Genomic DNA, 27780 nt, shown 5'->3' on the forward strand with positions numbered 1-27780 from the left:
GTGGTGATGTTCCACATGTGGCAGGTTTAAAAGCAGTTGTTCATTCACTTTGCCAGTAGTTGCTGGCAACTTGATGTGTTGTTTTTTTTTATATCTGTATGCTTTAAATAATGCATATGTATGGTTTTGCAGGGAGCACTTCAAAAAGAAAAAAGCACTGATGGTTCTGACAGCTGAACCTCTAGCATAGAATCATAGAAGCAGGCAGGTTGGAAGAGATCTCCAAGCTCATCCAGTCCAACCTAGCACCCAGCCTTATCCAATCAACTAGACCATGGCACTAAGTGCCCCACCCTGGCTTTTCTTGAACCCCTTCAGGGATGGTGATTCCACCACCTCCCTGGGCAGCCCATTCCAATGCCAATCACTCTCTCTGCCAACAACTTCCTCCTAACATCCAGCCTAGACCTCTCCCCGCACACCTTGAGACTGTGTCCCCTTGTTCTGTTGCTGGTTGCCTGGGAGAAGAGACCAACCCCACCTGGCTACAGCCTCCCTTCAGGTAGTTGTAGACAGCAGTGAGGTCTGCCCTGAGCCTTCTCTTCTCCAGGCTGCGCATCCCCAGCTCCCTCAGCCTCTCCTCACAGGGCTGTGCTCCAGGCGCTTTGTCAGCCTTGATGCCATTCTCTGGACACATTCTAGCACCTCAACATCTTAAATTGAGGAAGCCAGAAGTGGACGCAGTATTCAAGGTGTGGCCTGACCGGTGCTCAATAGACTTAGTCTGAATTACAGACAGTAGTGCCACTATTGCTACTACATAGAATCATAGAATGGTTTAGGTTAGAAGGGACCTCAAAGATCATCCAGTTCCAACCCTCTGCCATAGGCAGCGACACCTCCCACTAGAACAGGTTGCTCAAAGCCTCATCTAACCTGGCCTTGAACACCTCCAGGTAGGGAGCATCCACAGCCTCCCTGGGCAACCCATGCTAGTGTCTCACCACCCTCACTTCAAAGAACCCTTTCCTGACATCTAGTTTGAATCTCCTCTCTGAAAGTTTGAACCCATTACACCCCTGACACCCAGTTGCTAAATATGCTACTTCATTTTGTATGTTCAAATCCAACCATCACCCTTACTTGGACTTTACAGTACAAATCACCTTTCTTAACTTACTACTAGCAAGTTATTAATACCTGGGGGTGTGTGTTTCTGTTGAGGAGGACTAGACTACATTTCTACAGTTAAGAAACATGCTGAGCACAGATTTATCAGTGTTTCAGTAAAATGCCATCTACAGCCAGCACAAGAGAATACTTAAGAGTGTCCAACAAAAAAAGTAGCTTGAAAATACTGAATAAATACCCAGGATTTGGTATCATCATTGCTGCATAACCATTTAGAGAAATTTTAAGTTAAATCTGTGGGACGGTTTGGGTGTTACTGCCCCCTACTCTTATAAAGTTGCCCAGACTAGACTCAGCTGAGATGGAAATCAAGGAATGAAGCTTTATGTTTACAGCTTAGCACAGTATACAAGCAGATATTCACAATATTTACAGCTATATACAAGTTAGAGGTAATACAGAAACACAACAGCCCTCCAAGAAATCAAAGTCCCCAGGAGGGGCTCCCAACCACCCTCCCATCTCCTTTCCACCCCTCTACCTTATCCCAGAGCTTGTCTTATGTGCAAGGTGAGGTTGGAGGATCGGCAAGGGGGGTTAGAAAGCAGAAGGATTAGTTACGCAGAAGCAGTGAGGGAGAAAGCACAGACACCAGCTGCGGCAGAGACACACACACACTGTCTTATCTATGTTTTGTGTTCTTGTTTTTATGCATCTCAGCAAGCCTATGAGTGCAGTTGACATCACCACTGTTTCCTTTTCATAACCTGTAATCTCATTTTTCCCACCAAAATATTCCAGTTTGCCTCAAAGTAGCACAATCTGTTGGGACATTTTAGGTGGCCATGCTCAAGTTAACTATGTTTTTTCCATTAGGTGGATGGAAAAGGTTCAAGTGTAGTACAAGGAAAAGCAAGATGGTTTCTTTTTCCAGTCCATAACAGGTTATATGCTTTGATGTGAGCAGCTCTGTTGTTACAGCACAAAAACACATGCACTTGCACATTGTATCTATCAAAAGCTATGGCGTAAAACATGCAGTGTAGCTCAGCTGCAGCTCAGTGTAGCAAGTCATCAGTTGCATGAAATATGGAAGCATAACAGGACCTGTATTTTCTGAATATATCTCAGTTCTCCACACCATCTCCTGAAATTCTTAGTCCTCAACCTGAGACTGTGTTCTCATTCAACACTTCTGTTGTGTGCAGTTCTGGGCTCCTCAGTTCAAGAGAGATGTTGAGGTACTGGAGTGTGTCCACAGGAGGGCGCCAAAGCTGGTGAGGGCCCTGGAGCACAGCCCTGTGAGGAGAGGCTGAGGGAGCTGGGGGTGTGCAGCCTGCAGAAGAGGAGGTTGTAGTCAGGTGAGGTTGGTCTCCTGCCGGGCTCCCAGGGACAGAACAAGAAGACACAGTCTCAGACTGCCCCAGGGCAGGTTCAGGCTGGACATTTTGAAGAAGTTGTTCATGGAAGGAGTGATTTGCCTTGGAACAGGCTGCCCGAGGAGGTGGTGGAGGCACCATTCCTGGAGGAGGTTAAGAAAAGACTGGATGAGGCACTTAGTGCCATGGTTTAGTTAATTGGAAAGTTTAGGTGATAGGTTGGACTCAATGATCTTGAAGGTCTTTTCCAATCTGAATAATTCTGTGATTCTGTGAATTGTGGGTTCTCTTCAGAGGAGTTTACACTTGGTTTCCCTGTATGTAAGAAATTCTGAACGGGTTATTGCTGAGGGAATAGCAGATCTGTGGTAATGTGTTTTTGTGTAGACTAGGACTGTAATCGAGCCCCTGGAAAGATGTCATCCCTGTGATGATGTGTCTGTGTGTCTAAGAAGTGTAAATCATTCTGGAGCTAATGTTGATTTAGATGCAGGACTTCCTGATAGAAATGTCTGAGTAGTCAGCTGGGTGTTTTAAACATGTCTGCACATCTGATTGAGAAGGATGATGATTAAACTGTTGAGCAATACAATATTACTTGAAAGTATGACAAAAGGGAGAGGAAGTGGGAGGTAGGCAGGGTTGGCTGGGACTGAAACTGTCAGAAGGGTGCTGGATAGTCTGTGAAACAGCAGCTGAGTTAGTAAGGAGTGTGTGCTGTGGTGCCTTCAAGGGCTAGGCAGGCTCAGTTCACACCCAGGAGTCTGCAGCTACCTGGACAATCAGTGACCGTGCACTGGTCAGTGTGGTGGTGCTGGTACTGATGTGTCCAGTCTGGTGCCCTGTGGAAGTACTGGGAAGATGTGGATGAGGAAAATTAGGTTTAATTTGGTTTGATGAAGTAGAACAGATAAAGATCCCTGAAGAACCAGCTAAAATAGTCACAGAATTACTTTGTTGCAAAGGTTACCTGTTTCTGGCCTTGTTAGGTGTTTACGTTTTGTGATTGATGTTCTGCTCCATTGTAACAGTGTTGGTGTTATTTTATAGCTCATTTAACTGGCCTATGCTGTGTTAGGCTGAGACAAGTGGGTTTTTTTTTCACTGTGCCCTATTTTGTGTGAATTGAAGCAAAGGCCCTAATGCACCCCCAGTGTTGCTCTGAAGATGTAAGAAGTTTGATGATCAGTTTAATAGAGCCTGATTTCAATCTTACCACCCAACATGGTAGCATGGCAATTACCTTCTTTCTGCTTGCTTGTTGCTTGCTCTTTTGTATGGCTGCTAAATTTTGTGTGGCTGAAAGGGAAGGGTGAACAAATCACCTAAAATGATCCCACTGAAAATTAGCCCAACAATGTCTTTCCTTTAATGGAAAAATCCACAAAAGCTTTGTTTGTGGTCTTGTGTGTGAGTATGTGAGTGTCTTTCTAGTTTTATTTTCCATTTTTTTCTGGTACCACATGGGCAGGAGCTATTTACTTGAAGAATTTCTGGATAGAATTTGGCTTTGATACTTTCTTCTGGGATTATTATGTTTTTTTTTTTGCTTGCTCTGAGTATAAATGAATTTTGCTTCTGTGTTCAATGTTCCTTTTGTCCTCTTCAAAGGTTAATGCCACAGAGCTGTCACAGGTGGTTCTTATTTTTCTGGTCATGCTGTTATAGCAATACTGTTTCTTGAATTTATCTTCCCAGTCTTTTTTTTTATTTAACTCTATATAGCTGTTCCAATATCTGCTCTACTCTGCTCCAATTATTACCGTTAACCTCTACCCTTTTCCTTTTGTAAACTCCTAACTATTTGAACAACAAAGTGATATTGATATGAAAAGCTGAAATAAGTTGTGTGCAATTGTGAAGAATGTGAATTTAAGGTGGCAATCCAAGGGTTTTCTCCGGAGAAGCAAAGCTCTTCTGGTGAGCTGTTGGATTGTGGTTTTTTAAATGTGGGGTTTTTTTTCTAATTGGAATGTCTTGGGTGCTGGGTAGGGAAAAGGAAGAATCATCCATTTTAGTAAATAAGCTGCTTCCCAGCTCTGCTTGCCTCTTGAATCCAGGAGGAGACGAGGCTCTGTCTGCATGAAGCTACTTCAGAGGGAAGTTTCAGTGCCTGGTAGCAGGGCTTCGCCGTCTCCCCTACATTATGTCTCCTCCACAAGTGGCACCTTGGAATTGATGATCTGTTTGGGGGCTTTTAGCAATTCTTCGCTTACTATCTGCTCATGTTGTGAAGATTGCTCAGCTCCTTCCAGGATTTGGGCCGTAATCAAGGCTGACACTGAGTGGCATATTGTCAAATGGCGCATCTCTCCTTTGCTGTGCGATAGCACTGGACACCCGTTAGCGTCTCTTGGCTAATCAAGAGTGTTGCCTCGCATATTCTTACGATGAGGGGGCGAAGGATTCTTACCGCAGCTGCCAGCTTTCATCATCTGAGCGGGCTGCGGAAGATGGGACTCTAGGGACAATTGAGGATAGGAAGTCTGAAGATTCGCTATGTTCTCCTGAAGCGTTGGAATGACTCTTGTAGACTCAGGGCACTGTCTGCGGAAGGTTGCTTTTGTCCTCTTGTTTTGTGTTTGTTTGGGTCGTTTTGTTTGGGTTTTGTGTGATAGTTGTTACGGCAAGCTGAAACCATCCACCTCTGTGTCTGTTGCAGGGCGGTTTGATGAGACGGTGATTGAAGAAAGACGGCAGTGTGCTGAAGATCTCTTGCAGTTCTCTGCCAACATTCCTGCTCTCTATAACAGCAAACAACTTGAAGAGTTTTTTAAGGTTCGTTACTGGTGTGAGTAAAATACAGTGCTGATTCTGCTTTGCTTTCTGAACCGTGGAGTGGCAGTGTACTCATCTCGGGTGCTTTGTGAAGTGACTGGGACTTCTCCATTCACTCCAGAAATGTGACTTGCAAAAAACACAAACGTGCCACACCTCTGCAAGGTGGAAAGTTTTGCAACAACTTCAGGGGAAGGCATTTGGAGTTTTTGTTTATTGAATGATGGGGGGAAAAACCCTTGATGTTAAATCCAGGTGTTCTCTGGGAAAGTTATCACCCTCTTGGTGGTTTATGTCGATGTTTATAGTTTCAAACCAAAGGAAGGAAGACTGTCTAGAGTGTTTTCTTGTGGCCTGTTGTGGACTGAGGTCTGTTACTACAAATTTGGCATTTAACTGGTCAGATGTGCTGCTTGTACAGTGTTGTGAAAACCGCTCTCCAAAACATATTTTAGAACAATACATTGATCCAGACTTTTTCTTTGATACATCTGAAGCAGTTAATTTTCAATAGTTCCTTTTTCAAACCTCTTGATTTTCAGCAGCTTAGTCCAACGTGCTGCAATCATATAGGCATAAATTTACATGCAAACATGATAGTAACTCTCAGGACTCAAGGAAATGCTCATCTATTTTTAAATGATATATATGCAAAAGCACAGTTACAATAAAGCTTGACAATCTTCACTTGTTTTCATGATGCAGCTATTGCAGAATTCTTTTAAACCATTTAAAATGGTTTACTTTTAAGCTTTTGTGGCAACAACAAGTGGGAGACAAAATGTTTTCAGTTTAATTGCATTTACATGTTTTCAACTTTCCAGAAATACCTCTCTTTAGGATATTTGTTCTTTGCTTAGCACAAGTGTTAGTTTTAGCCTTCTGATAGACCTCTTTTGGCTTTGCAAGACAGTGAATAAACCTAGAAGGAAATTATTTCTCATAGGAGCAAGTTTACCTACAAGAGGAGTTATGCAAATATAATGAGCAGCCTGGTCTAGTGTGAGGTGTCCCTGCCCGTGGCAGGGGGATTGGAACTGGATGATTTTTGTGGTTCCCTTCCAACCCTGACAATTCTGTGATTTAGGCTTATTTATTAACTGATGTTGTGTCATGTTTTCCTGTAAGAGAGCCTGAGGTTTTGATCAGTCCCCAGCTCTGCTCATGGGTAGTTTTAGTTCCTTTGCACTTTTTTGTGCAAATAGCCATGGAGAGATAGACTTGAATAATGAAGTCTTAGAAATAACTGGAGAGAGTGCTGTGTGTGTGTAGTACAGACTCCAGAAAAACAAGGCTGCCCATATGAAAATGCACTGGACTGTTCCAAGACAGAACAGCAGTGCCCCTTTGTAACACTGCTTTGAAGATGGTGCAGTTTGTATTAACTTGCTTGGAAAATACAAAGTAGAAATTTAGAAAAATCCAACAAACATTTAGGTGGTTTCTAGTGCAATTAATTGTTGCTGTTGCTTCATTTACCTTTGATTCCTTTCAGGCTTTGGAGGGAATGATGTTCTCCTCCTGTGCTGGGATGGCCTTGTCTTCTCTGTCCAGTCTTGAGTACAACAGAGCTCAAGATAGCAGGTTATGGATGGGACATTAGTCTGATGACAAACGCTCCTGCGTGAGGGACCTGCTGTGTTTGGAAACACCGCAGAAGAGCACAAATTGCATGTGCTGCAAGAGAGCCAGGAGCGTTGCTGTTCTCTCCCTGGGGTTTGCAGGACTCTGAGGCTGCAGTAGGCTAGCTGTTTAGATACCTAGACAGTCTGTGGCAAGCAGACATGGCATAATCAAAAGTCATGTTTAATTTTTCAGGCTGATACAGTTTAATTAAATGCCATAACACTAAAGCAATGGAGCATTTACTAGTTAGGAAATGTTGATTTTGACTATCACTTCTATTTAATGAGACTTTCCATAGAGCAGAGCAGCTGAATAGTTCCTTTTCTTCTTTCTTTGCAGGGTGGAGAGGTGCATGATGGGTCTGAACTGATCGGTCCTGTTGAGCCTCTGTCTGACCCTCTGACTGACAACCTGTCTGACTGCAGCTCTGAAGGTTTGCTTTCTTTCCTCATGCAATCTTACAGTGTGATCTGTTTTGCAGCAGCACATACACGGCAAGTGCCACGTTTGTAGGAGTGTTGTCATCCACTTGCTATTTCCTTGGTATTACAGAAATACTGGAGCTGGGGTTAACAAAAGAGAAGTTGAGCTCAGCGGAGCAATGTCCACACTGCTGGAAATTTATTTCCACCAGGAAGTTTTCTAGGATCTTGTCCATTCTAGAAGTCCTAGTGCTCTACTGCTCAAAAAGAGCTGCTTTTAGTGCTAGCTAAACTGAGCCCTGTGGTTTAAATAATGCATAATCCTACTTGCTTCTAAAAGGCTGGGCAAACAGTGTAGTAGTGTTCACTACTCATCATGACCCAAGTCTCAAGATGTTAGAATTTATGGAGAACTTAAAAACTATTCTGAGTTTGATCTACAAATACAAAAACGACTCTCTGGATTTGCCTAGAGCATTAAAAAAAGTCTAATAATTTAACTGCTCCATTCATTTCAGGGGGTTCTCAGTCAGCTGTTCATGCTCTGGGTGTCATCACACTTAGTAATTGTGCTAGTTTGAAGCTAGCTGGAATATTTTGGTGAGAAGAATTAGATTATAAGCTGTGAAAAGGAAACAATGGTGATGTCTGCTTCACTCATAGGCTTGCTGAGATGTATAAAACAAAAACCATAAATATAGATAACAGAGTTGCTCGCTCTGGCTGCCTCCCTCCTCTCCCTAACCTGCTAACTCATCTGTCTGCTTCCTAACCCCCCCGGTCAGTTCTCCAAACTCACCTGGAATGTAAGGCAAAGTCTGGGATAAGGTGGAGAGGTGGAAGGGAGGTGGAAGGGTGGTTGGGAGCCCCTCCTGGGGACTCTGGTTTCTGGGAGAGGTGTTGTGTTTCTGTATTACTTTTAACTTGTATATTACTGTATGTTGCTGTATATTTCGTGAATACCTGCTTGTATCTTACACTAAGCTGTGAATATAAAGCTTCATTCCTTAATTTCTAGCTTGGCTGAGTCTAGTCTGGGTGATTTTTTTAAGTGTGTGTGTGGGGTGGGTAACACCCAAACCATCACAGTAATACCCAGAAGAGAGTTGGTATTGTGTTTTAAATGCTTAACTATGTCTTCCGACTTGAACATTTGGTAGTGGCGAATGTTAAAGCCTACTGCAAGGCTCAAGTTTATAAGGCACTTGTTTAATTCTCTTAAAAAAAAAATCAAGTGCTGAAATGAACTCCCTATTCTTGAAGGTTTTAGTGGTTGTAAGAGCTAGTGTGTGCTTTGTTCAATTGTAAACTGGAAATCTCTTCCTTATAACTTGCTGATGGTTTGTGGTTGTGCTGTGCTAGTGGAGGATATGTCCTTTTTTTTTGTGATTACATCTTCTTATCTCAGGGTAAAGATGTCCATGTTGGCTTGGTTAACATGTGCTTGTTAATTCTAGTGGCCCTTCACTTGCACTAAGTAATAGTATACTTGTAAGGTAGGGTCTGCCAGCCTGAATACTGTGCTGAGACTTCTGGCCTGCTTGCCTGCCTCTGGAGGCTGAGCTGGCTGAAGCACCATGCCAAGTACCATGCAATCTTTCAGATATTTATGTGTTTCTGAGTTATGCTTGGGTCCTTGTGACTCTTAAGAATTTATTTTCCAATCCTTGGAATTTTTCTGTGGAACCATTTTACACTCCTGTCTAAATTATACACAACATTACACAAACACATATTAAGCTTACATGGGAGTGCTTTTTTATTTTCTAAAATATGTAATTTACTCTGGTCTTTCTGGCATAGAACTTACTTTGGTAAATCTCTTCATGAATAACAAGAACTGCTTGTGTTTTCTTAGTAGTGAGTGGCTGGCTGGTATAGTTTTTTTGCTTGAGGTTGTCTGACTTTGCCACTGGGATCTCTCTGTGTCAATTAACGTTGTGTTTAGTTGTACAATACTACAACTGAGTTCTGCATTTTGTTTTGTAGTATCTTCTGTGTTAACAAACTAATGCTCCACAGTATTTTGTTCTGTGAAGTCAAAGCTTTCTAATTGCAGAGGGGAGTTATGATAAGTACTAGTAACTCATTTTAGAAGGGCACTATCTCTGAAAATCAACAATCTAGATCCTGACAATGCACTCATTTTACACTCTGCTGCTGTAAGGCTTAATGTGAACGTTTCTATTCTTTATTCACAAGTATCCAGTTGTTAGAAGAAGGAAAAAACATTTCCTTTACATGAGGTAAAATATTGGGAAGTAAAAACAGAACAGAAACATTCTTTGATATCCATCTTCTATACTGGCTGGAGTACTTGTAACAGCTGTAAGCACAGGATTTCCAGATGCTGAATGTGACTTCTGTGGAGTTACCTTTGCTGAACTCCTACGTGTCTACAGCTCCTATTTTCTTACGTTTGAAACCCAATTTTGGGCACGGGGAGACTAGGAACAGAAGGCATCATCTGTCTTTAGAGCCTCTAGATGGCAGTGGCAGTACTCGACTCTGAGTTCGCTCCTCAGAGCATCCTGCCTGCCTCTAATTTTCACCAGTCCTAGTTGCGGTGGTTAAGGGTGGTTAACTCGCTGTGCTAGTTTTTGTGTGCATTCAGGAGCCTCTACGTGGGCACCTCTCCTTCAGACTGTTGTAGTGACAAGTATCAAATCTATTCCTTAATAGCTGCTGGTATTTGCTTCTAAGGATGGGTTGTGTTTTCTCACTTCTACCTCTTCTTTTCAGACAAAGTTCGGTTTGCAGAAGGTGTGCATGTTAGTGGTAGAAGATGCAAACAGATGGTATTAGAAATGTGTTTGTACCAAAATAAGTGATAAATATCTTGCTTGTAAGAGCAGATTGGCAGTTCGTGCTTTTACAGGAACCTGATTTGCCAGAGGCCAGGTTACTCAGGCTTTCCAGCAAGTGCAAAAAATTGGATTTAGCCCTCGTGTACCCAATAAAATTGCACAAGGCAGACAGAAGTACAGGAATTTATATTCAATTTCAGCATAATTAGACTCAACTAATATTCCTGACAGTCATTCTGTCTTCCTCTCTGGATACATGGGATGATGTTGAAATGTCCAGCTCTCTTTCTTAAAGTATTTCCATACCAGTTGCTAAATTCTTTAGTCAGATGTACTGGGAACCTCATCTTGTTTTTCAATTATTTTTTTTGTATCTCACTTCCCTTCTGTTCTGTGATGGTCACATTATCTTACCAGAAATAAGCATAGAATCATTGAATGGTTTAGTCTGGAAAGGACCTCAAAGCTCATCCTCTTCCAACCCCCTGCCATAGGCAGAGACACCTCCCACTAGAACAGGTCGCTCAAGGCCTCATCCAGCCTGGCCTTGAACACCTCCAGGGAGAGAGCAGCCACAACCTCCCTGGGCAACCTGTGCCAGTGTCTCACCACCCTCACTGCTAAGAACCCTTTCCTAACATCTAGTTTGAATCTCCCCTCTGCCAGTTTAAACCCATTCCCCCTTGTCCTGTCATTACAAGACCTTGTCAATAGTCCCTCCCCAGCCTTCCTGTAGGTCCCTTTCGGATACTGGAAGGCCACTATAAGGTCTCCTCAAATCCTTCTCCAGGCTGCAGAGCCCCAACTCTTGTAGCCTGTCCTCATAGCAGAGCTGCTGCAGCCCTCTGAGCACCTTTGTCGCCCTCCTGTGGACTCACTCCGACAGTTCCATGTCCTTATATTGGGGGCTCCAGAACTGCACACAGTACTCCAGGTGGGGTCTGAGGAGAGCAGAGCCAAGGGGCAGAATCCCCTCCCTTGCCCTGCTGGCCACGCTGCTCTTGCTGCAGCCCAGCGCAGGGTTGCTATCTATGCTCTACTCACACTACAGGCTCATGTTGACCTTTTCATGAGCCTAGACCCCCAGGTCCTTTTCCTCAGGTCTGCTCTCAGTCATTCATCACCCAGCTTGGAGTAGTGCTTGGCATTGTATCAATGTGCATATATGCTTCAGACTCTTTCTACCCCTTATGGTGACTGGAATTCCAGTGACCGTGGTTGTGTGGTGCCAGACCTGGACCCTAAATCTCTCCTGAAGCAGTTTATTAGCTCAGGCTCTGGGCTGACTGTGCTATCTGTGTTCATAAAGCCTCTGATTGGGTTGGTTGTGAGAGGAGAGCAAATGGTTTTGTTTGGGCTGTAGGGAGGGGAACTTGTATTTGTCTGAAATCTGCTATGTGGATGCACTCTTATTCATCTAGTCTGGGTAGCCTGCACCCACTTAGCTCAAGTAGTCTCATATCACTAGGTATCACCATCCCTTGCTTTTCCAAGAGTGGTTACTGATCTGTTCTTTCATGTCTTTTTTCCTTTTATGTACACTGGAGGAACTGCTTGCTTTTAGAAAAGTCATGTTTCTACAGTAGCCCCTTACTCCTCCTGCATTAGCTGGAAACTTCATCCAAATCCAGTCCCAAAATAAAAAATAACATTTGAGTTAGTTGCCTTTGGTTCAGCTCCTTGCTACTGCTACAGCTGCATACTGTTTGAAGTCAGAACACTTTACTTGGTACTGTGGATAAACTCTTCACTTTCTTGACAACACAGAAGAAAACAGACACCAGGATTTAGCTCAGAATTTACTTGATGTCTTTACCAAATGTCTTGACCTTGTTGCCTGTTTTATTGCCTCGGTGAGTACACGTACCAAGGTGATAAAACAAGCTGCTACTTGATATCCAGGTGACACTGCCAAATTCATGGCTTGCTCCATATGTCTCATGTAGAGTACTGTTCTGGAATGACATTTTTAAGTCTGAGAGCTGGCTGCTTATGTATTTATTTATTTATTTATTATCTTGGTGTGTGTTTCCAAACTTTGAAGAACCCCCATTTTAAGTCTCCTTTCCTGTAAACCATCAGAGCAGTGAGAGGCAGGGATTAAAGTGCCACTGCTATTGAAATGAGGTGAGTTGGAATGCTGAGGTTTGATTTAGCCTCTCCAAAGCCAGCACTCATATTTTTTTAACCTCAGAGGCACTGAAAAATGGCAGATCTAATACTACTGTCACAGTTTGAAGTGTTACCAAATCGATATCTTTGCTAGCTGGTTAAAAGCAGTTTCATATGCTGTGTTCCCACCTATAGTAGGGTTGTGCACTTTCTTTTTTTATGGCAGGTGAGTGTCTAAGCAGTTGTATAAAGTGATCTCAGAAACATTTTTGTCATTCTTGTCTTTTTCAGTCCGAAAAGATCTAAGTGGGCTTGACGATGTGACACTTACAAGCCAGTCAGAATGTGGAGGTGAGATCTAGAAGTTGCTTTCATTACAGTTGTGGAATTTTAATTATTAGAAATTCTTCGTGAGTCAATGTGTTTTGTGGATGAAATCCTTACCTAGTGAAAATGGTGTATGTATAAAATGTTGTTGCCATTTATTTCCAAATAACTCTGCCAAGTTACCATGGTGTGGTTACTGAAGGCCAACTTGCAGTAATGAGATAGTGGATAAGGCTGGATTCTAGGTTGGACTGAATGATCTTGGAGGTCTCTTCCAACCTGATTGATTCTATGATTATGACAAATGTAAAATAAAATGTGCTAACTCAAATTTCAGTGAAAAAGGTGTAAGCTAATTCACTTTACCATGTTTTAGCAGTGAAAGAAGGCTGTGTGTGGCACGTGTGAGTTAGAGTGTATCACAGTATTATCAGGGTTGGAAGAGACCTCATAGATCATCAAGTCCAACCCTTTACCACAGAGCTCAAGGCCAGACCATGGCACCAAGTGCCACGTCCAATCTTGCCTTGAACAGCTCCAGGGACAGCGACTCCACCACCTCCCCGGGCAGCCCATTCCAGTGTCCAATGACTCTCCAGTGAAGAACTTTCTCCTCACCTCGAGCCTAAATTTCCCCTGGTGCAGCCTGAGGCTGTGTCCTCTCGTTCTGGCGCTGGCCACCTGAGAGAATAGAGCAACCTCCTCCTGGCCACAACCACCCCTCAGGTAGTTGTAGTGCTTCATGATTGCTGAGCCGGCATTAACTCTGTGTTAATTCAAACCTCTGGTTTACTGGTTAATTCAAACCTTTGGTTTACTGGTTTGGGGATGCTTCATGTTACTGATTTAAAATTCTATGTTGATTATTTCTTGCAACAATAATTTGGTTCCTGATGATTAACTTTCCTAATAGCACTCACACAGAAAGGGTTAGTTTTAGAATTTTCCTGGAGCCTGAAGATGAGCAGACTTTGAAGGTTTTAGCTGAGTGTTAAATGTTGGCCTGTTCATTTCCACTATTAAAAGGAAGACCAGTGGCTCTGCAGAGTTTCTAGTTAATGCTAAAAAAATATGTTTCTATAGGTACCAAAAGATACTTTTAAAGACAGCTTTACATGTAGGGAGTTTCTGTGCACAAACTCTCAGGAAGCTGCATAAATCAGAAGAAGGCTAAAATCTTTGGTAGGGGTAAAGAATTTTGGAGATTCCTAAGGTATGTGAGAAATCTAAAGTAAAAGATACCTTTCTGACTGTGCTTGCAGGCTTGTCCAGTGACAGTGACCTGATCTCTCTGACAGTTGACGTAGACTCTCTTGCTGAGTTAGATGATGGAATGGCATCCAACCAAAGTTCTCCTGGTAAAGCTGCTGGTCTTTCCCTTACTTCTGAACCCCTGGTACAAAGCACACTGGCACCTGAGCAAGAGTGGATCAAACCTGAAGGAGAGAGGGATAGCCACAGTTTGTTTGCTGGAAGCTCAAAACCCAAGACTGGCAAACAAGATTACTTGGAGAAAGCAGGCGAGTTGATAAAACTGGCCTTAAAGAAGGAGGAGGAAGAAGATTATGAAGCTGCTCTCAGTTTTTATGGAAAGGGAGTTGATCTGCTTCTGGAAGGTGTTCAAGGTATGAATCTTCCCATTATGTTTGCCTTATCTTTGGTTATGTGAATTTGTTAATGGTGTCGCCTTAGTTAACACCAACTTGCTGGATTGCAGAGAGGTGATACGAAATGCAGAATGAGCTGTGCCTGGCTTTCATGTGCTTGATAGCTGCTGTTGGTATGAGAGAGAGAAATCTTTCTCTCTAAGACTGAGTGATTATTTAAGGTCTCATCTTCAAAGTGCCAAATAATCTCCTCTTTTAAAATTGCAGCGCAACCTTAGACTTGCAGGTAAGTAGCAAAGTGCTCCACTTTTGCCTCTTTCCTTTTTATTACCTAGTCATTAATTAATATGTGGCACTTGCAGCACTGTTGAAACATTATTTAATTTACATGGTTAAGTGAGGATTAATTATCCCCATTTTACGCATGGGGAGAGGCAGACTCAGGTTAACTTCCCAATCACAACAGGATTAGAACTATTCTTGGCTCACAGCCTCTTGCTTCTTCCACTGAACTGTTCTGTGTTTCTAGCTAAAGGATGCATACAAACTTACATCCCTGCACTACAAGAAGAGTACAGGATTTTTTTTGTTGTTGTTTATTTATATTATTTTCAAAAGACCTTGGTGTATTAATAACTATCTGCAAAAGCTGTTGTTATCTGACCAGATGTAACTACATGCAGATTTCTGTGGAGTCTCCTTCCACCTTATCAGTCAGGGAACCTTTTTTTCCCTTTCCATCTCTAGTTCTTGAGAATCTAGAGTGCTAGCCTCATGTATTTGCCTTTTTTGTCCAACAGTGGCTTAAAACTAAGCATGGGTAGAAATTCTGTTCTTCCTGGAGTGAATTCAGGGTTTTATTTATTATGCTTCTGTCCCACATAGTTTGAATGAGTAAGATGAACATTGTGGCTTTGTTTGATGATGCGCAGCACAGATACCTTATGCTGCTCCATGTAAATGCTAGTGTACCACAGCACACATAAGCACAAGTCTGTGCTGGATCTCAGTGTGATGCACAGCAGTGCTCCACACCCTCTGAACAGTTTGCAGTTACCTGCTGAGCTGCTTTAACAGACCCTGGAAAAGAGCAGTGGATAAGTTGCTGGTGAAAACTAGATGTGTGGGCCAAGATACGTGCATAGCCTTTGCTTGAAGTGTCTTATGCTTTTTGGCATAAGTAAATCCACCTCTTTCTTTCAAAGCTTTGGTAATCAATAGCATTACAGCTATGCTGCTTGTTTGTGTCTTTTCAATAGCATCCTATCTTTCCTTGCCCATGTTTCTCCTTCCTGGTGTTGAATGTGCTGGCAGTCCTTCTGTTGGAGAGCCTAGCTATTCTTTCTTGGCTAATACACTTCTTCATAGACCTGTGTGCCATTCAATTATAGTCTTTTGAAGAACATCCTGATTTATCATAACTGCTTCTCTCTTTTTATCATGATGCAAAGGCTATTATGATACAGTTTTAAACTGATATTTCAAGTTTCAGCTGTAAAAAGCTCTTTCTTTTTTAAACTGCTTCAAACTTTTTAAGGCCTGAGCACATCAGTTGAGCTGTTGAAAACTATGAGTGGGTACTTGAGTTGTGTCAGTGGTTAAATATGTTGGCTTTGAGTCCATGGTAATTTTTATGGTAAATATGTTTACCTTGAGGTTAGGAATGGCTTTTCTTGTGTGTGTTGTAGGTGACTCATTCACTTGTTAAACTAGAGTGGGTTGAGGATTTACTTATGTTTGCTAACATTTCCTCCAGGGACTTTTATTCTTTGCTGTTAACTAACTACTCATCTCCCTACCTCAGGTGACTGCTAATCCTTTCCTCTTGCCACTGGTATCCATGCTTTTTCAGGCAAGGAAAAAAAGTCAAGGAATCTTATTAAGAGACTGTGGTATTCTGCCCTGTTTCCCTGATGCCACTCAGTACAGTGGATGTTACTAATAAATTCATAGTGATGGTATCTCTGGATGGAGATATTCCTAGTGGATGGAGAGAATTAGCACCTGCAGCTTCTCTGCAGTCCCTAACATTACATCTGTGTAGCACAGGAGAGGGAATAATAAATTAGTTGCTTTAACTGGCATCTTATTCCATGGGAACATAAGTGCATAGGCCAGTTCCTAGTGGTTGGCTCTTCCTTCTCCTTTCTCTCTGTTACCTTGAATGGCTGTGAAGATGGAAAGCAAATGAATATTCAAGCCCTGCTGTGCTGTTATGTTGGATTTGGGTAGATCTAGCTCATTGTATTTGCTGTTCCTTTTGGAGCTTCTGTAAGCTGACAGTGAGACACTTGATGCTCTCTTTATAATGATAGGGCTGATTCAAATGCTTCCTAAATATATATGCCTTCTCAGGATCTGTCAGGAGAGTAAAAAACTCAGCAATCCAAAGCAACAAAACCCAGTCTGTAGCACACTTTTTAAACTAGATTGCAAAGGTTGTATATTTAGCATTGTTATGTGAATATTTGCTGTATATTGCAATGAAAAAATACCCCTAATCAATTCAGCTATTTAAACACCTCTGATTTGACATGAAAAATAACTTGGAAGGATGGTGCAATTGTTACAAAATGGGTCTGGTCTTCTGCCATTGATTATTCTCAGCCTATTTTATCTAAATCAGCCTTTCTAACATATGAAAGTGGAGATTGAGTCTAGCATCAGTAAGTGTGCAGATGACACCAAGCTAGGAGCAGATGTCGATCTGTTGGAGGGTAGGAGAGCCCTGCAAAGGAACCTTGATGGGCTGGGTGGATGGGCAGGGGTCAATGGGATGAAACTGAACAAGGCCAAGTGCAGGGTTCTACTCTTTGGCCACAACAACCCCAAGCAGCACTACAGGCTGGGGACAGAATGGCTGGAGAGCAGCCAGGAAGAAAGGGACCTGGGGGTGCTGGTAGATAGTACCTGAACACAAGCCAGCAGTGTGCTCAGGTGGCCAAGAGAGCCAATGGCATCCTGGGCTGGCTCAGGAGCAGTGTGGCCAGCAGGACGAGGGAGGTTATTCTGCCCCTGTACTCAGCACTGGTCAGGCCACATAGTGAGTCCTGTGTCCAGTCTGAGTTACTGGAATGTGTCCAGAGAAGGACAATGAAGGTGGTGAGTGGCCTGAAGCACAGCCCTGTGAGGAGAGGCTGAGGGAGCTGGGGGTGTGCAGCCTGCAGAAGAGGAGGCTCAGGGCAGAGCTCATTGCTGTCTGCAGCTGCTTGAAGGGAGGCTGTAGCCAGGTGGGGTTGGTCTCTTCTCCCAGGCACCCAGCAACAGAAGAAGGGGCCACAGTGTCAAGTTGTGCTGGGGGAGGTCTAGGCTGGATGTTAGGAGGAAGTTGTTGGCAGAGAGAGTGATTGGCATTGGAATGGGCTGCCCAGGGAGGTGGTGGAGTCCCCGTCCTGGAGGTGTTGAAGAAAGCCTGGCTGAGGCACTTAGTGCCATGGTCTGGTTGATTGTCTAGGGCTGGTTGCTGGGTTGGACTGGCTGATCTTGGAGGTCTCTTCCAACCTGGTTGATTCTATATACTTAGGCACATATGAAGAGACCCTGCTTTTCAGTGCACAGCTATGGCAGAAGCTGTGGCCCCTAGAACTGAGTGGCTTTGCATGTAAAATGGCAATACATATTTTTGCCACGTGGTGGCACCAAGAAAATAGAAATTGAAACTGAAGAGCTTTAATTGGGAATTGTAACCAGCGTACAGGGGTGGGAAAAGGAAACATCAGCTATCCTCTGTGTCTGAGACTTCTCTCAGAGTTACCTGGGAAAGGTAGTGCCTCTGAGTTACATCTAAAAGATAAGGCTGTCTCTATTGCCAGCCACTCCTTTTAGGCTTGGTACAACATCTTGCTAGAACAGAATAAATCTTATGAGGAGCAATTGAGGGAGCTGGGGGTGGTTAGCTTGAAAAAGAGGAGGCTGAGGGCAGATTTCATTGCTGTCTACAACTGCCTGAAGGGACATTGCGGGGAGGCTGCTGCTGGTCTTTCTCAGAGGTAGTTGGAGACAGAACAAAGGGGAATGGCCTCAAGCTGAGAATGGGTAGGTTTAGATTGGACATTAGGAGAAAGTTTTTCATGCAGAGAGTGGTTAGGGGCTGGAATGAGCTGCCCAGGGGGGTGGTGGAGTCACTGACCCTGGGTGTGTTTAAGGGTTGTTTGGATGTGGTGCTTAGGGCTATGGTTTAAGGTGAATTTTGTAGAGTGGGGTTCTAGGTTGGAGTTGGTGATCCTGAGGGGCTTTGCCAACTTGGGTGTTTCTGTGATCTGCTTGCTACTTAAGGCAGCCTCATCAAAACTGTGTATGAATAAGCACATTACTGCAAGTCTCTGGACTTCTGTTGTTAATTTGAAGTCATGGGCTTCCATAAAGGCAGTCAAAGCATCTGTTACACTTCTGAGGACGTTTTGGCTCTAACCTGATGGTATTAATACTAGTCGAGGCAGGTGTTGCATATCCTTAGAACAAAGAAATGTCTGTTCTGACTTTAACTGTGTGTGTACACTCTCAAAATTATAGTGGTGCTAATTACACTGTGCAAGGTGTGTGTGTGTGTGTTTTCCTCTGCTGGTCTCTTGCAGAGTTCTAGTGCTAAGTCTTTTAATGTCCCAATAAAAGTCCTGCCAGGAGGCCTAATCACGTGTCAGTTGGGCAGGGACTGTCGCATGTGCCCCGAAAGGCTGTTGTGTGCCTTAGGTTCTGGGCATCTGCTCTTATGCATCTTAGGCCTATTTGTGCTCCTTACATGCCTTTGATATCGTATATCTTTGGCAGTGCCAAGGAGAATTAATACTTGGACTGGCAGTAGAACCTCTGGATGGCCAGGGGACTACCTCTGCTTCTTGTACCTCCCTGTTTCATTTATACCGGCGCTCCCTTGCACGTGGTCAAAGGGAATAGCTGCCGTTGTTTCCCTTTGCCTCTGAATGTATACTGATTTTGTTGCCCCTCTTGTGTTTTCTGGGTGTTGCTGTGTGCAGGATTTTTGAGTTTTTGGAAGGCAGATGTGTAGCAGTTGCTTAGGATGATTGAACAATTCTCCAGGAGATGATGCCTGGAATACTGTGTACAGTTCTGGAGCTTCCGACACAAGAAGGACATGGAACTGTTGGAGTGAGTCCAGAGGAGGCCACAAAGATGCTCAGAGGGCTGCAGCAGCTCTGCTATGAGGACAGGCTACAGGAGTTGGGGCTCTTCAGCCTGAAGAAGAGAAGGCCTCGAGGAGACCTTATAGTGGTATTCCAGTACCTGAAGAGGGATACACAAGGGCTGGGGAGGGACTATTTACAAGGTCTTGTAATGGCAAGACAAGGAGTAATGGGTTTAAACTGGAGGTTGTGGCTGCTCCCTCCTTGAAGGTGTTCAAGGCCAGGTTGGATGAGGCCTTAAGCAACCTGTTCTTGTGGGAGATGTCCCTGCCTATGGCAGGGAGTTGGAACTAGATGGCGTTTGAGGTCCCTTCCAACCTAAACTATTCTAGGATTCCATGAAACCTTCTGGAATGTAAATCATCTTTAAGCATATTGAGTGTAGTAACTGATAGAAACTTTGGCTGACAATCATAGTTAACTTTGTTAGCCTATCTGAGTACTTTCAGGTCAATGATTCAGGCCTGGTGATGGAAAAAAAAATGCACTAATCAGTAGCAAGTCACCAACTTCTAGGCTGGAAGTTAAGAGTGTTTTGCGTGAAGCAGTGCTTTCCTTGACTTTGGCAAAGGGCAAAGTTTGTGTTAGGACAAAGTATGTCAGGAGGGTGAAATGATGGAAGTTTTTTGTACTAAAGGAGGGAGAGCTGTTTGTTCAAAGTGCTTCACTTTTTCAACTCAAACTGTTCTCAAGTCGTATCCATTACAGATCTGAGCAGTCAGAGCTGTGTGATAAACACAGAGTTGGTGCTATTGCTTGTTGCTGGGTTTCAGTAACTTCAAGTACAAGATGAAATGGGGACGCTTGACAAATGTGGTCAGTCTAATTCATGTAGGAAAGTACAGGGTCTGTTCCATGCAGATTAGAAAACAAATATGTTCATTGCTGGTCTGCTACACACAAGGCTTCATGCTACACATTAACGTCGTGAAGAGAGGTGATCCATTTACTCTTAAGATTTGGGGCATTTATTTTCCCATGCATAGCAGCTGTGGCTGGACACAATGAATATTTATTTGCTTTAAGGGGCTGGTTTGGCTAAGCAGCTTGGACTTTGTTGCATGAGGTCTGTGATGCTTCTGAAGTCACAGCAGCCACAAGCTATTTTCCAGAGATCTGTGTTTTGCTTTTGGTATCTACAGCTTCTAGATAAGCCTGCTGGTGTCTTTGAAAGCGGGCTGTGAATGGCAGTTTTGCACTGCTCTCTGCTGTTTGAATGCTTATCCAATAAGCAGAGTTGGGGATAAAAAAATACAAACATGACTGGAACCTTGCTAGAATGACTTTGACTTTTAACCCAGAAACACATATACAATGAAATGCTGGGAATACTTTGGACAACTGCATGATGTTTTTGGAAGTACTGAAAACAAACCAACTTGTGTCTAATTACTGAGATGATGATGGGCTATGATTCGAAGCTGTGATGGAGCCAGGGATGCTAACAGGAGCATGCATGACAGAATGCCAAGAAGACAGTACTGCATGAAAAAGGTAACAGCCATGGTTGTTCCACTAGCTCCTTTCTGGCTTCCAGGGTGAAAAGCACCTTTTCTTGTATGTTGAATGGCACTTGTGAAGATAACTTCTGTTACAACACAGGGGCTGTTTTAAACTCCTTTCACTTAAGTCTTCTGGATAGTTGCCCCAGAGTAACAATCTCTTCTGCAGTTTCTGAGCTACCCAGCAGCTGTGCCTGACTGGAGCAACACTGTTCTGAGGAGATGCATCAGGGCATAAGCTGGTGTCTGCAGGGAAACCCTTAGAGTTGTGCTGGGTCCCACAGGGAGAGGTCAATGACAGGATGACTGATGAAAGTGTAATCATCCCTGACCTGGTCTCAGACCTCTGATAGTGTATCATTACTCACCTTACTTGCTGTTGTAGCTTTATGCTTCTGCTGAGGCTGGAACCAGTCAAGGCAAACGCTTACCTGACTTGATTTCTTCTAAAGGAGCCAAAACCCATCTCTGTTTCTGACTGTTGGACTGTGAAGATGTTGTTGGACTGTTTTAGCTTGGTCTTTCTAAGCAGACACACAAAGTGGTCCCTCTCTAGTAATTTTTTACACAGCCTTGAAATCACAAGTGCTGTTTCAGAAGGTTAGGTGTTTGTGAGAGGACTTCTTGTTGATGGCTACATTAAGAATGGACCTTAGAGATACTGTGTATTGCTTAAAAATAAATCATCTAATCCCACTGTGCTGCCAGTGATGCTGAAACCCATGCTAATATGGGCTGTGAGCTCTTCATAACTGAAATGTGCTGATTTTCAAGTCCATTGCAGATCATATAGAGCTTCTGAGTAGATTAGTGCCATAGGATCCATCACTGTTCAGTAGATGCTGGATGGATTGTCCTGAGTGATGTCATTCCATATGCAGAAGCACTGGATTTAGGTAGAGCAGTAAAATACAGCATCTGACAGTAAAATGTGGTGAAGTTGGTTAATGCATAGATACAGCCAGATTCTGCTATATGAATGGAACACTGAAAGCAAAGTTCTACTTAAGCTGCAAGACTTTTATGCATTAGGAGGCTGATAAAATCTGAAGTTTAGTACCTACTGCATAGCTTTAAGCCTTACAACCATGTAAATGTGCATTGTAGCAACACCTGTAAGTCCCTGTGCAGGTTATGTTGCAGACAGAACGTGGTTGCTTAGCATGTGGCTGTTAATGAATAAATAGGTGAAGTGGGCCTTAAAAACCTGTTCTTTCTTCCCTCTTCTGGGGGATGCAGCCAGCTGCATTAGGTTGGTGTTGGTCTGGCATTTCCAAGATTTCAGAGTCTGTCCTCATAACAGCTTCCTGCCAGGTTGCTGCTTGTGCCCAGCCTCTTTGACAGACCTCTTTTCCTTCTTGCATAGCCTTTTATCTCCCCTGTTGTTAGCCAATACTTAGCTGCAATGAAGTGCATTCATCACTTTTTTTTTTGACTGCTACTTGTGTGGGATTTCTACCTCCCATCAGAAGACCTAGTAGGCTTACCACACTTCTTCCAGTGTAGACAGAACAGACCAATCTAGGTTCCAGTGCCACTGCTGTCCTTAGTTGGGAAAATTGAAATCTCTGGGTGCAGCATGAAATGCTTCTGGCAGTGCAGGTGAATTGAGGGAAATTACCAGCTGGAATAGAACAACTGCATAGATATGTTTAAGGGCATGATGCTGCATGGTAACCAGCACTCTGCTTTCTCCCCTCACAGCAGGTCTTGCATATACCGCTTATCTCTCTTAACATCCTTCTATTCTCTTTTACTGTCTTCTTTCCCTCTTTTCCCTTCCAGTATCTTAAAATAGCCTCTGTAGCTTCAGAGCTGCCTAGAAGGGCTAGGATAGGTTTGATCTCTACCAGGCCTGACACTGGCTCTTCTGTTTTAGAGATTTTACTGATTGCTCATGGAAAGATGAAATTTCCCATAGTAATACAGAAAAGTATGTACAAATTATATATGACACATAGATATGAGCACTATTTGACCATCAGGATTGATGTATCTTTTAACTTTTTTTATCAGTCTTTCTTTCTTTGTTGTTTGCTTTATTTTCTGTAATACTTTATGCTTCAATCTGCTGTAACTTCTTCTGTCTTGAAGGGATAGGTGTCTGTGTTTGGGGTCATAGAATCATAAAGTCAAGCAGGTTGGAAAAGACCTCCAAGCTCATCCAGTTCAACCTAGCACTCAGCCCTAGCCAATCAGCCAGACCATGGCACTAAGTGCCCCATTCAGGCTTTGCTTGAACACCTCCAGGAACAGAGACTCCACCACCTCCCTGGGCAGCCCATTCCAATGCCAATCACTCTCTCTGGGAAGAACTTCCTCCTGACACCCAGCCTAGACCTCCCCTGGCACGACTTGATACTGTGTCCCCGTGTTCTGTTTCTGGTTGCCTGGGAGAAGAGACCAATCTCCATCTGACTACAGCCTCCCTTCAGGTAGTTGTAGACAGCAATGAGGAATATTTGTGATTGCTATTTCTAATTTGGGCTTGTCCTTCTAGTAAAGATGGAAGAATGCAGAGAACTTCAAAGATCATTTTGGCTTTTCTGTAGCAGTGGCTTGCATGACCTCTTTCCTTGCTCTGACTGTCAGTCATCTCTCCTGTTCCTGTGATGCTCCTGTTGGAGACTCTGCTGTTGCTGTCACCATTTTGTTTCCTCATCTGTTCTAAGATGCCACTTCTTGTCCTTTTATCTCGCCATGCTCATAGGGTTGTGTTTATTTTTCTTTCTCCCATCTTATTCTTAGGTAGTTTTACAGGGAAGTCTTCAAGAATATTTTTCAAACTGTGAAGTCTTACTTTGATAGAATATTTTGCAGCTGAAGATTACAGGTTTTAGCAGATGGATGGGAAATTAATGTTTCTATCCTGAAATTGTGGGTGCTATGTGACCATTTCAGTTTTTTTCCAAGTAGTCATTAGAGCTTCTCTAGAAACAGGTGTTGGTTGATTAGTGTTTCTCTAAAGTTTGGGCTCTTACGATCTTAGAATCATAGAATCAGTCAGGGTTGGAAGGGACCACAAGGGACCACAAGTTCCAACCTGCCTGCCATGCACAGGGACACCCTACCCTAGATCAGGCTGGCCACAGCCTCAGCCAGCCTGGCCTTAAACACCTCCAGGGATGGGGCCTCAACCACCTCCCTGGGCAACCTATTCCAGGCTCTCACCGCTCTCATGATGAAGATCTTCCTCCTCATGTCCAGTCTGAATCTCCCCACCTCCAGCTTTGCTCCATTCCCCCTAGTCCTGTCACTCCCTGAGAGCCTAAAAAGTCCCTCCCCAGCCTTTTAGTAGGCCCCCTTCAGATACTGGAAGGCCACAAGAATGTCACTTGGCAGGCTCCTCTTCTCCAGCCTAAACAGCCCCAACTCTTTCAGTCTGTTCTCGTAGGAGAGCTGCTCCTCATTGCCCTTCTCTGGACGTACTCCAGCATGTCCACATCCCTTTTGTAATGGGGGTTCCAGAACTGGATGCAGTACTCCAGGTGGGGTCTCACCAGAGTGGAGTGTTACTGACTCCGTACTGGTCTCTTGCACACAATTCACCCACACCATTCTTCTGTGTAACCTTGGGACATAGTGCAATTTTAAAACGTTTTCTACAAGATGCAGAATTTGTCACTTCACAGGAAGTGCAGATCTCTAAGGACCTCAAGCAACTTGGAGTGAAGATGATCTGTGAAATACATAATAGTTATGAGTACACTAAGGAGTTGGAAGAAGAATTCTTCGATGTTTACTGTCATGCATTTGTGCTTCATCATGCAAGGTTTATCTTTCACCTGGCTTTTATTCTTGTTTCTAGAATACAGTACTGCCCAGAAGCTTCAAAAAGCAAGAAAGGATGGTTCTGATAAATGTTAATAGATTTTGGCTCTAAATGTTAAACAACCAAAACATGGGTGACAAAAGATCACTGCAAACTCTTTTACCACAGTAGGTTTAGCTTTGGTCTTATTTTTTTGTAATATTTACAGGTCTCTTTCTGCTGCAGAATTTGGCCACCATGTCAAAGGACCTCTTTATTAATGTAATACATAGTATACTAGAGATGATGAACTATCAGGCTTGTTTCACAATCCCAAGCTGCTGCCTGCTGTTAAAACCTATAGCATCTTCCCTTGATACTGAAGGGTCCGTCTACCCCAGCACCTGCCAGATTTCACTTAAGTAATTGACAATTAAAGGTTACTCACTCCTCTGTGGAACATTGGTGGAGACTTGTTCCAAAATCAGAAGCTCTTCCCTTTCCTGAAATAAATTTTGGGGTTATAAAACTGTGTCCAAAGTGGTCACAAACCTGTGCTGGATTATGAATTGCATTGTCACTTACGGTGTGCCTGAGCTTTTGTTTGGGCAATATGGACAAAGGAGTCCGCTTCACATGGTGTAAGAAGTGTTTGCCCTAAGAAGAACAGAGGTCCTCTTGAACCAATTAGGCAAAAATAACAGCTGGGCTACCCACTAATAAGGAAGGTGCTGCTAAACCTCTTTTCATTGTGAGAAGAAATAAATCTTTTAAGGCTTACTCCCTTGCATTTTTATAGAGAGCAATTCTTTGAAAAATTCAGCAATCCAGCTGGGTGATATGTGCAGGAAGACTGTGAAGAAGATAAAGAAACTTGTAAAAATAAAAAATGGTATTATAGCTGTTAGATTTGGCAATTATAAATGTTTCATTGAAGATTTCAGTATTTAGAGAAAGTTTTACTGTTTAAATTGTTAAGAACATGGAGTTTGGGGGTTAGCACAACAGGCAGTCTCCCACAAGTTCCTTGTAGCTTGTTCTGCATGAGCACATCACATCCTGAAGCAAATCTCTTCTGATATCTTCTTTAAATAAAGGCAGCCCACATATATTTTTAGTAAGTCTGAAAGAAAAGCAGGAAGATTCAGACTATGAGAGGCTGCAGCCAGGTGGGGGGACAGTCTCTTCTCCCAGGCAACCAGCAACAGAAGGGGACAGTCTCAAGTTGTGCCTAGGGAGGCAGAGGCTGGATGTTAGGAGGAAGTTGTTGGCAGAGAGAGTGATTGGCATTGGAATGGGCTGCCCAGGGAGGTGGTGGAGTCACCATTCCTGGAGGTGTTCAAGCAAAGCCTGGCTGGGGCGCTTAGTGGCATGGTCTGGTTGATTGTCTTGGGCTGGGTGCTAGGTTGGACTGGATGAGCTCGGAGGTTTCTTCCAACAAGGTTGATTATGTGATTCTATGGAAGTTACAGAGGATTGGGGCACCTAATGCTAACTTTTTAGCCTTGCCTTTTCTGTGGAAACATGCACAGCCTGGTCAAGCAGCTGGTTAAACTAGACAGGGAATGCACAAATATCCTGAGGGATCAGTGCTTCCTGAGGAATCTGTCTAATGCCTGATATGGTGGGATTAGAAGGAGGTCAGACACAAAGGACACAAGAAATATTTTGAATTGCTAGGTGGGTGCTATGTACTGTAATTTACTGCATGTGCTATATTGTACATGTTAGTGGTAAACGGTGTCTACAGCTATTGTTGTAACCATTCAGTAAGATACTCATCTTCCATAGACATATTTGCCTTGAATCTCTGGAAGACAGTATTTAAGGACCAGAGTGAGTTTGACAACGTCTATGCATCTGAGGTGTGTTCTGTTAGTAGAACCTCAGGTTATCTGGGAGAAAAGGACAGACTTTTTTTTTCCCCATGGTCCTTACTGCCCAGATGTTTTTTCCTTTCGAGTTAATTTGCCATAAACCCCTTCCAGTAGCTTTTTAAATATAAATTACTCAACAGGAGCAATTTTTTATATGATAAAATTGCAGAATGAGCACTTAAGTAAGCTGAACAGCACTCCAACACCAAGTGAGGTGCTGTGAGGTGTGAGTAGAAGACTTCTGACTAGAAGACAAACAAAAACGTTGCTAGCTTCTCATCTCTTACTGCTGTTTACCCACTCGGTGGAAATGCTGCTTGTCTGTGTTTTTCATTCAAATGAGTGGACCATGGGAAAACAAGCAAGCAAGTTAGAGATGAACCTGATGGCACAGTTATTCTGATCTTTGTGGTTTTCCTTTGTCAAACCCTCAAGATCATTTGAATGTTGTTAGGAACGTCTGGCTTTGTAAATATATTGTGGCTGAGCTGTCCTTAGAAATAAAAACAAAAGGACCAAATGTAAATCGTTGGCTGCTGTCCTAATGCCCTGGCTACTGTTACTTTGGTCAGCGGGTGGCCCAGTCAGCCTTTCCAAAGCCACTTTTCATTTTTAAGGTGTTTTATTTTATTTCTTTGAAATAGGCAAAGCCTTTGGAAAGCGAGGGAGCAGGCTGCCCGTGCTTGCGTAGATGAAGGCTTCTATGTGCAACAAAGTAGCTGCAGAGTTGTTATATTCTGTTTGCAGTAATAGTAAACAGAGCATCTAAAATAACCACTTGCACATTGCAACAAACACATCATCATTTGCTTAAAAAGAGTTATAATTACAGTTGACGAAGCATGGACACCATAAAAAATGCATTAGTTTGGCTTGACACATTAATTACCTGTTTTTGCAGATGTTTTTATATATTGTTGTGTGAACAGTTTACCAAATAATTACAGGAAAGTCATATGGAAAATAAACTAAGTGGGTGGTTTCTCGCCGTAATATTTTCATTCATGTGAATCTGTGAGGCACAGCTGCTCTGCAGCAAATGCAGAGGGAGAGGGATGGGGAATCTTGAGGGGGTTTTTATTCTAAGGTCTCTATGATCAGCCTTGCTACACTTTTATATCTTGCTTTAGCAGTGGAGTTTTTAAACGTGTAAAATGACACTACTGGTTTAATCCCAGCGATCAGGAGCGGGGAGAAGCTTTGATCCTGATCAGATGAAATGTAAATCTCCTAGTATCTAGGAAAATAAATGAAAAATCAATATCATTTTAAGCAGGGTGATCTTTTATGAGCAGTTGTAAAGATTCATCAAAAGCCTTGACACAGTTTAAGCATCTCTTGTTTGCTGCCATTTAAAGAAAAAAATGCCTTTGAGGTTTA

General features: G+C 43.1%; 1 protein-coding gene across 1 annotated transcript in view; it reads left to right on the plus strand.

The window, feature by feature from the left end:
• RPS6KC1 (ribosomal protein S6 kinase C1) overlaps nt 1–27780 on the plus strand; it is a 97819-nt gene that overhangs the window by 13914 nt on the left and 56125 nt on the right. The window contains exons 4-7 of the mRNA XM_064164490.1: nt 5113–5228; nt 7194–7287; nt 12487–12546; nt 13785–14147. Coding sequence (XP_064020560.1) covers nt 5113–5228; nt 7194–7287; nt 12487–12546; nt 13785–14147 — 633 coding nt within the window. The remainder of the gene's footprint in view (nt 1–5112; nt 5229–7193; nt 7288–12486; nt 12547–13784; nt 14148–27780) is intronic.

Source organism: Pogoniulus pusillus, chromosome 25 (assembly GCF_015220805.1).
Source record: "Pogoniulus pusillus isolate bPogPus1 chromosome 25, bPogPus1.pri, whole genome shotgun sequence".
Classification (NCBI taxonomy): domain Eukaryota; kingdom Metazoa; phylum Chordata; class Aves; order Piciformes; family Lybiidae; genus Pogoniulus; species Pogoniulus pusillus.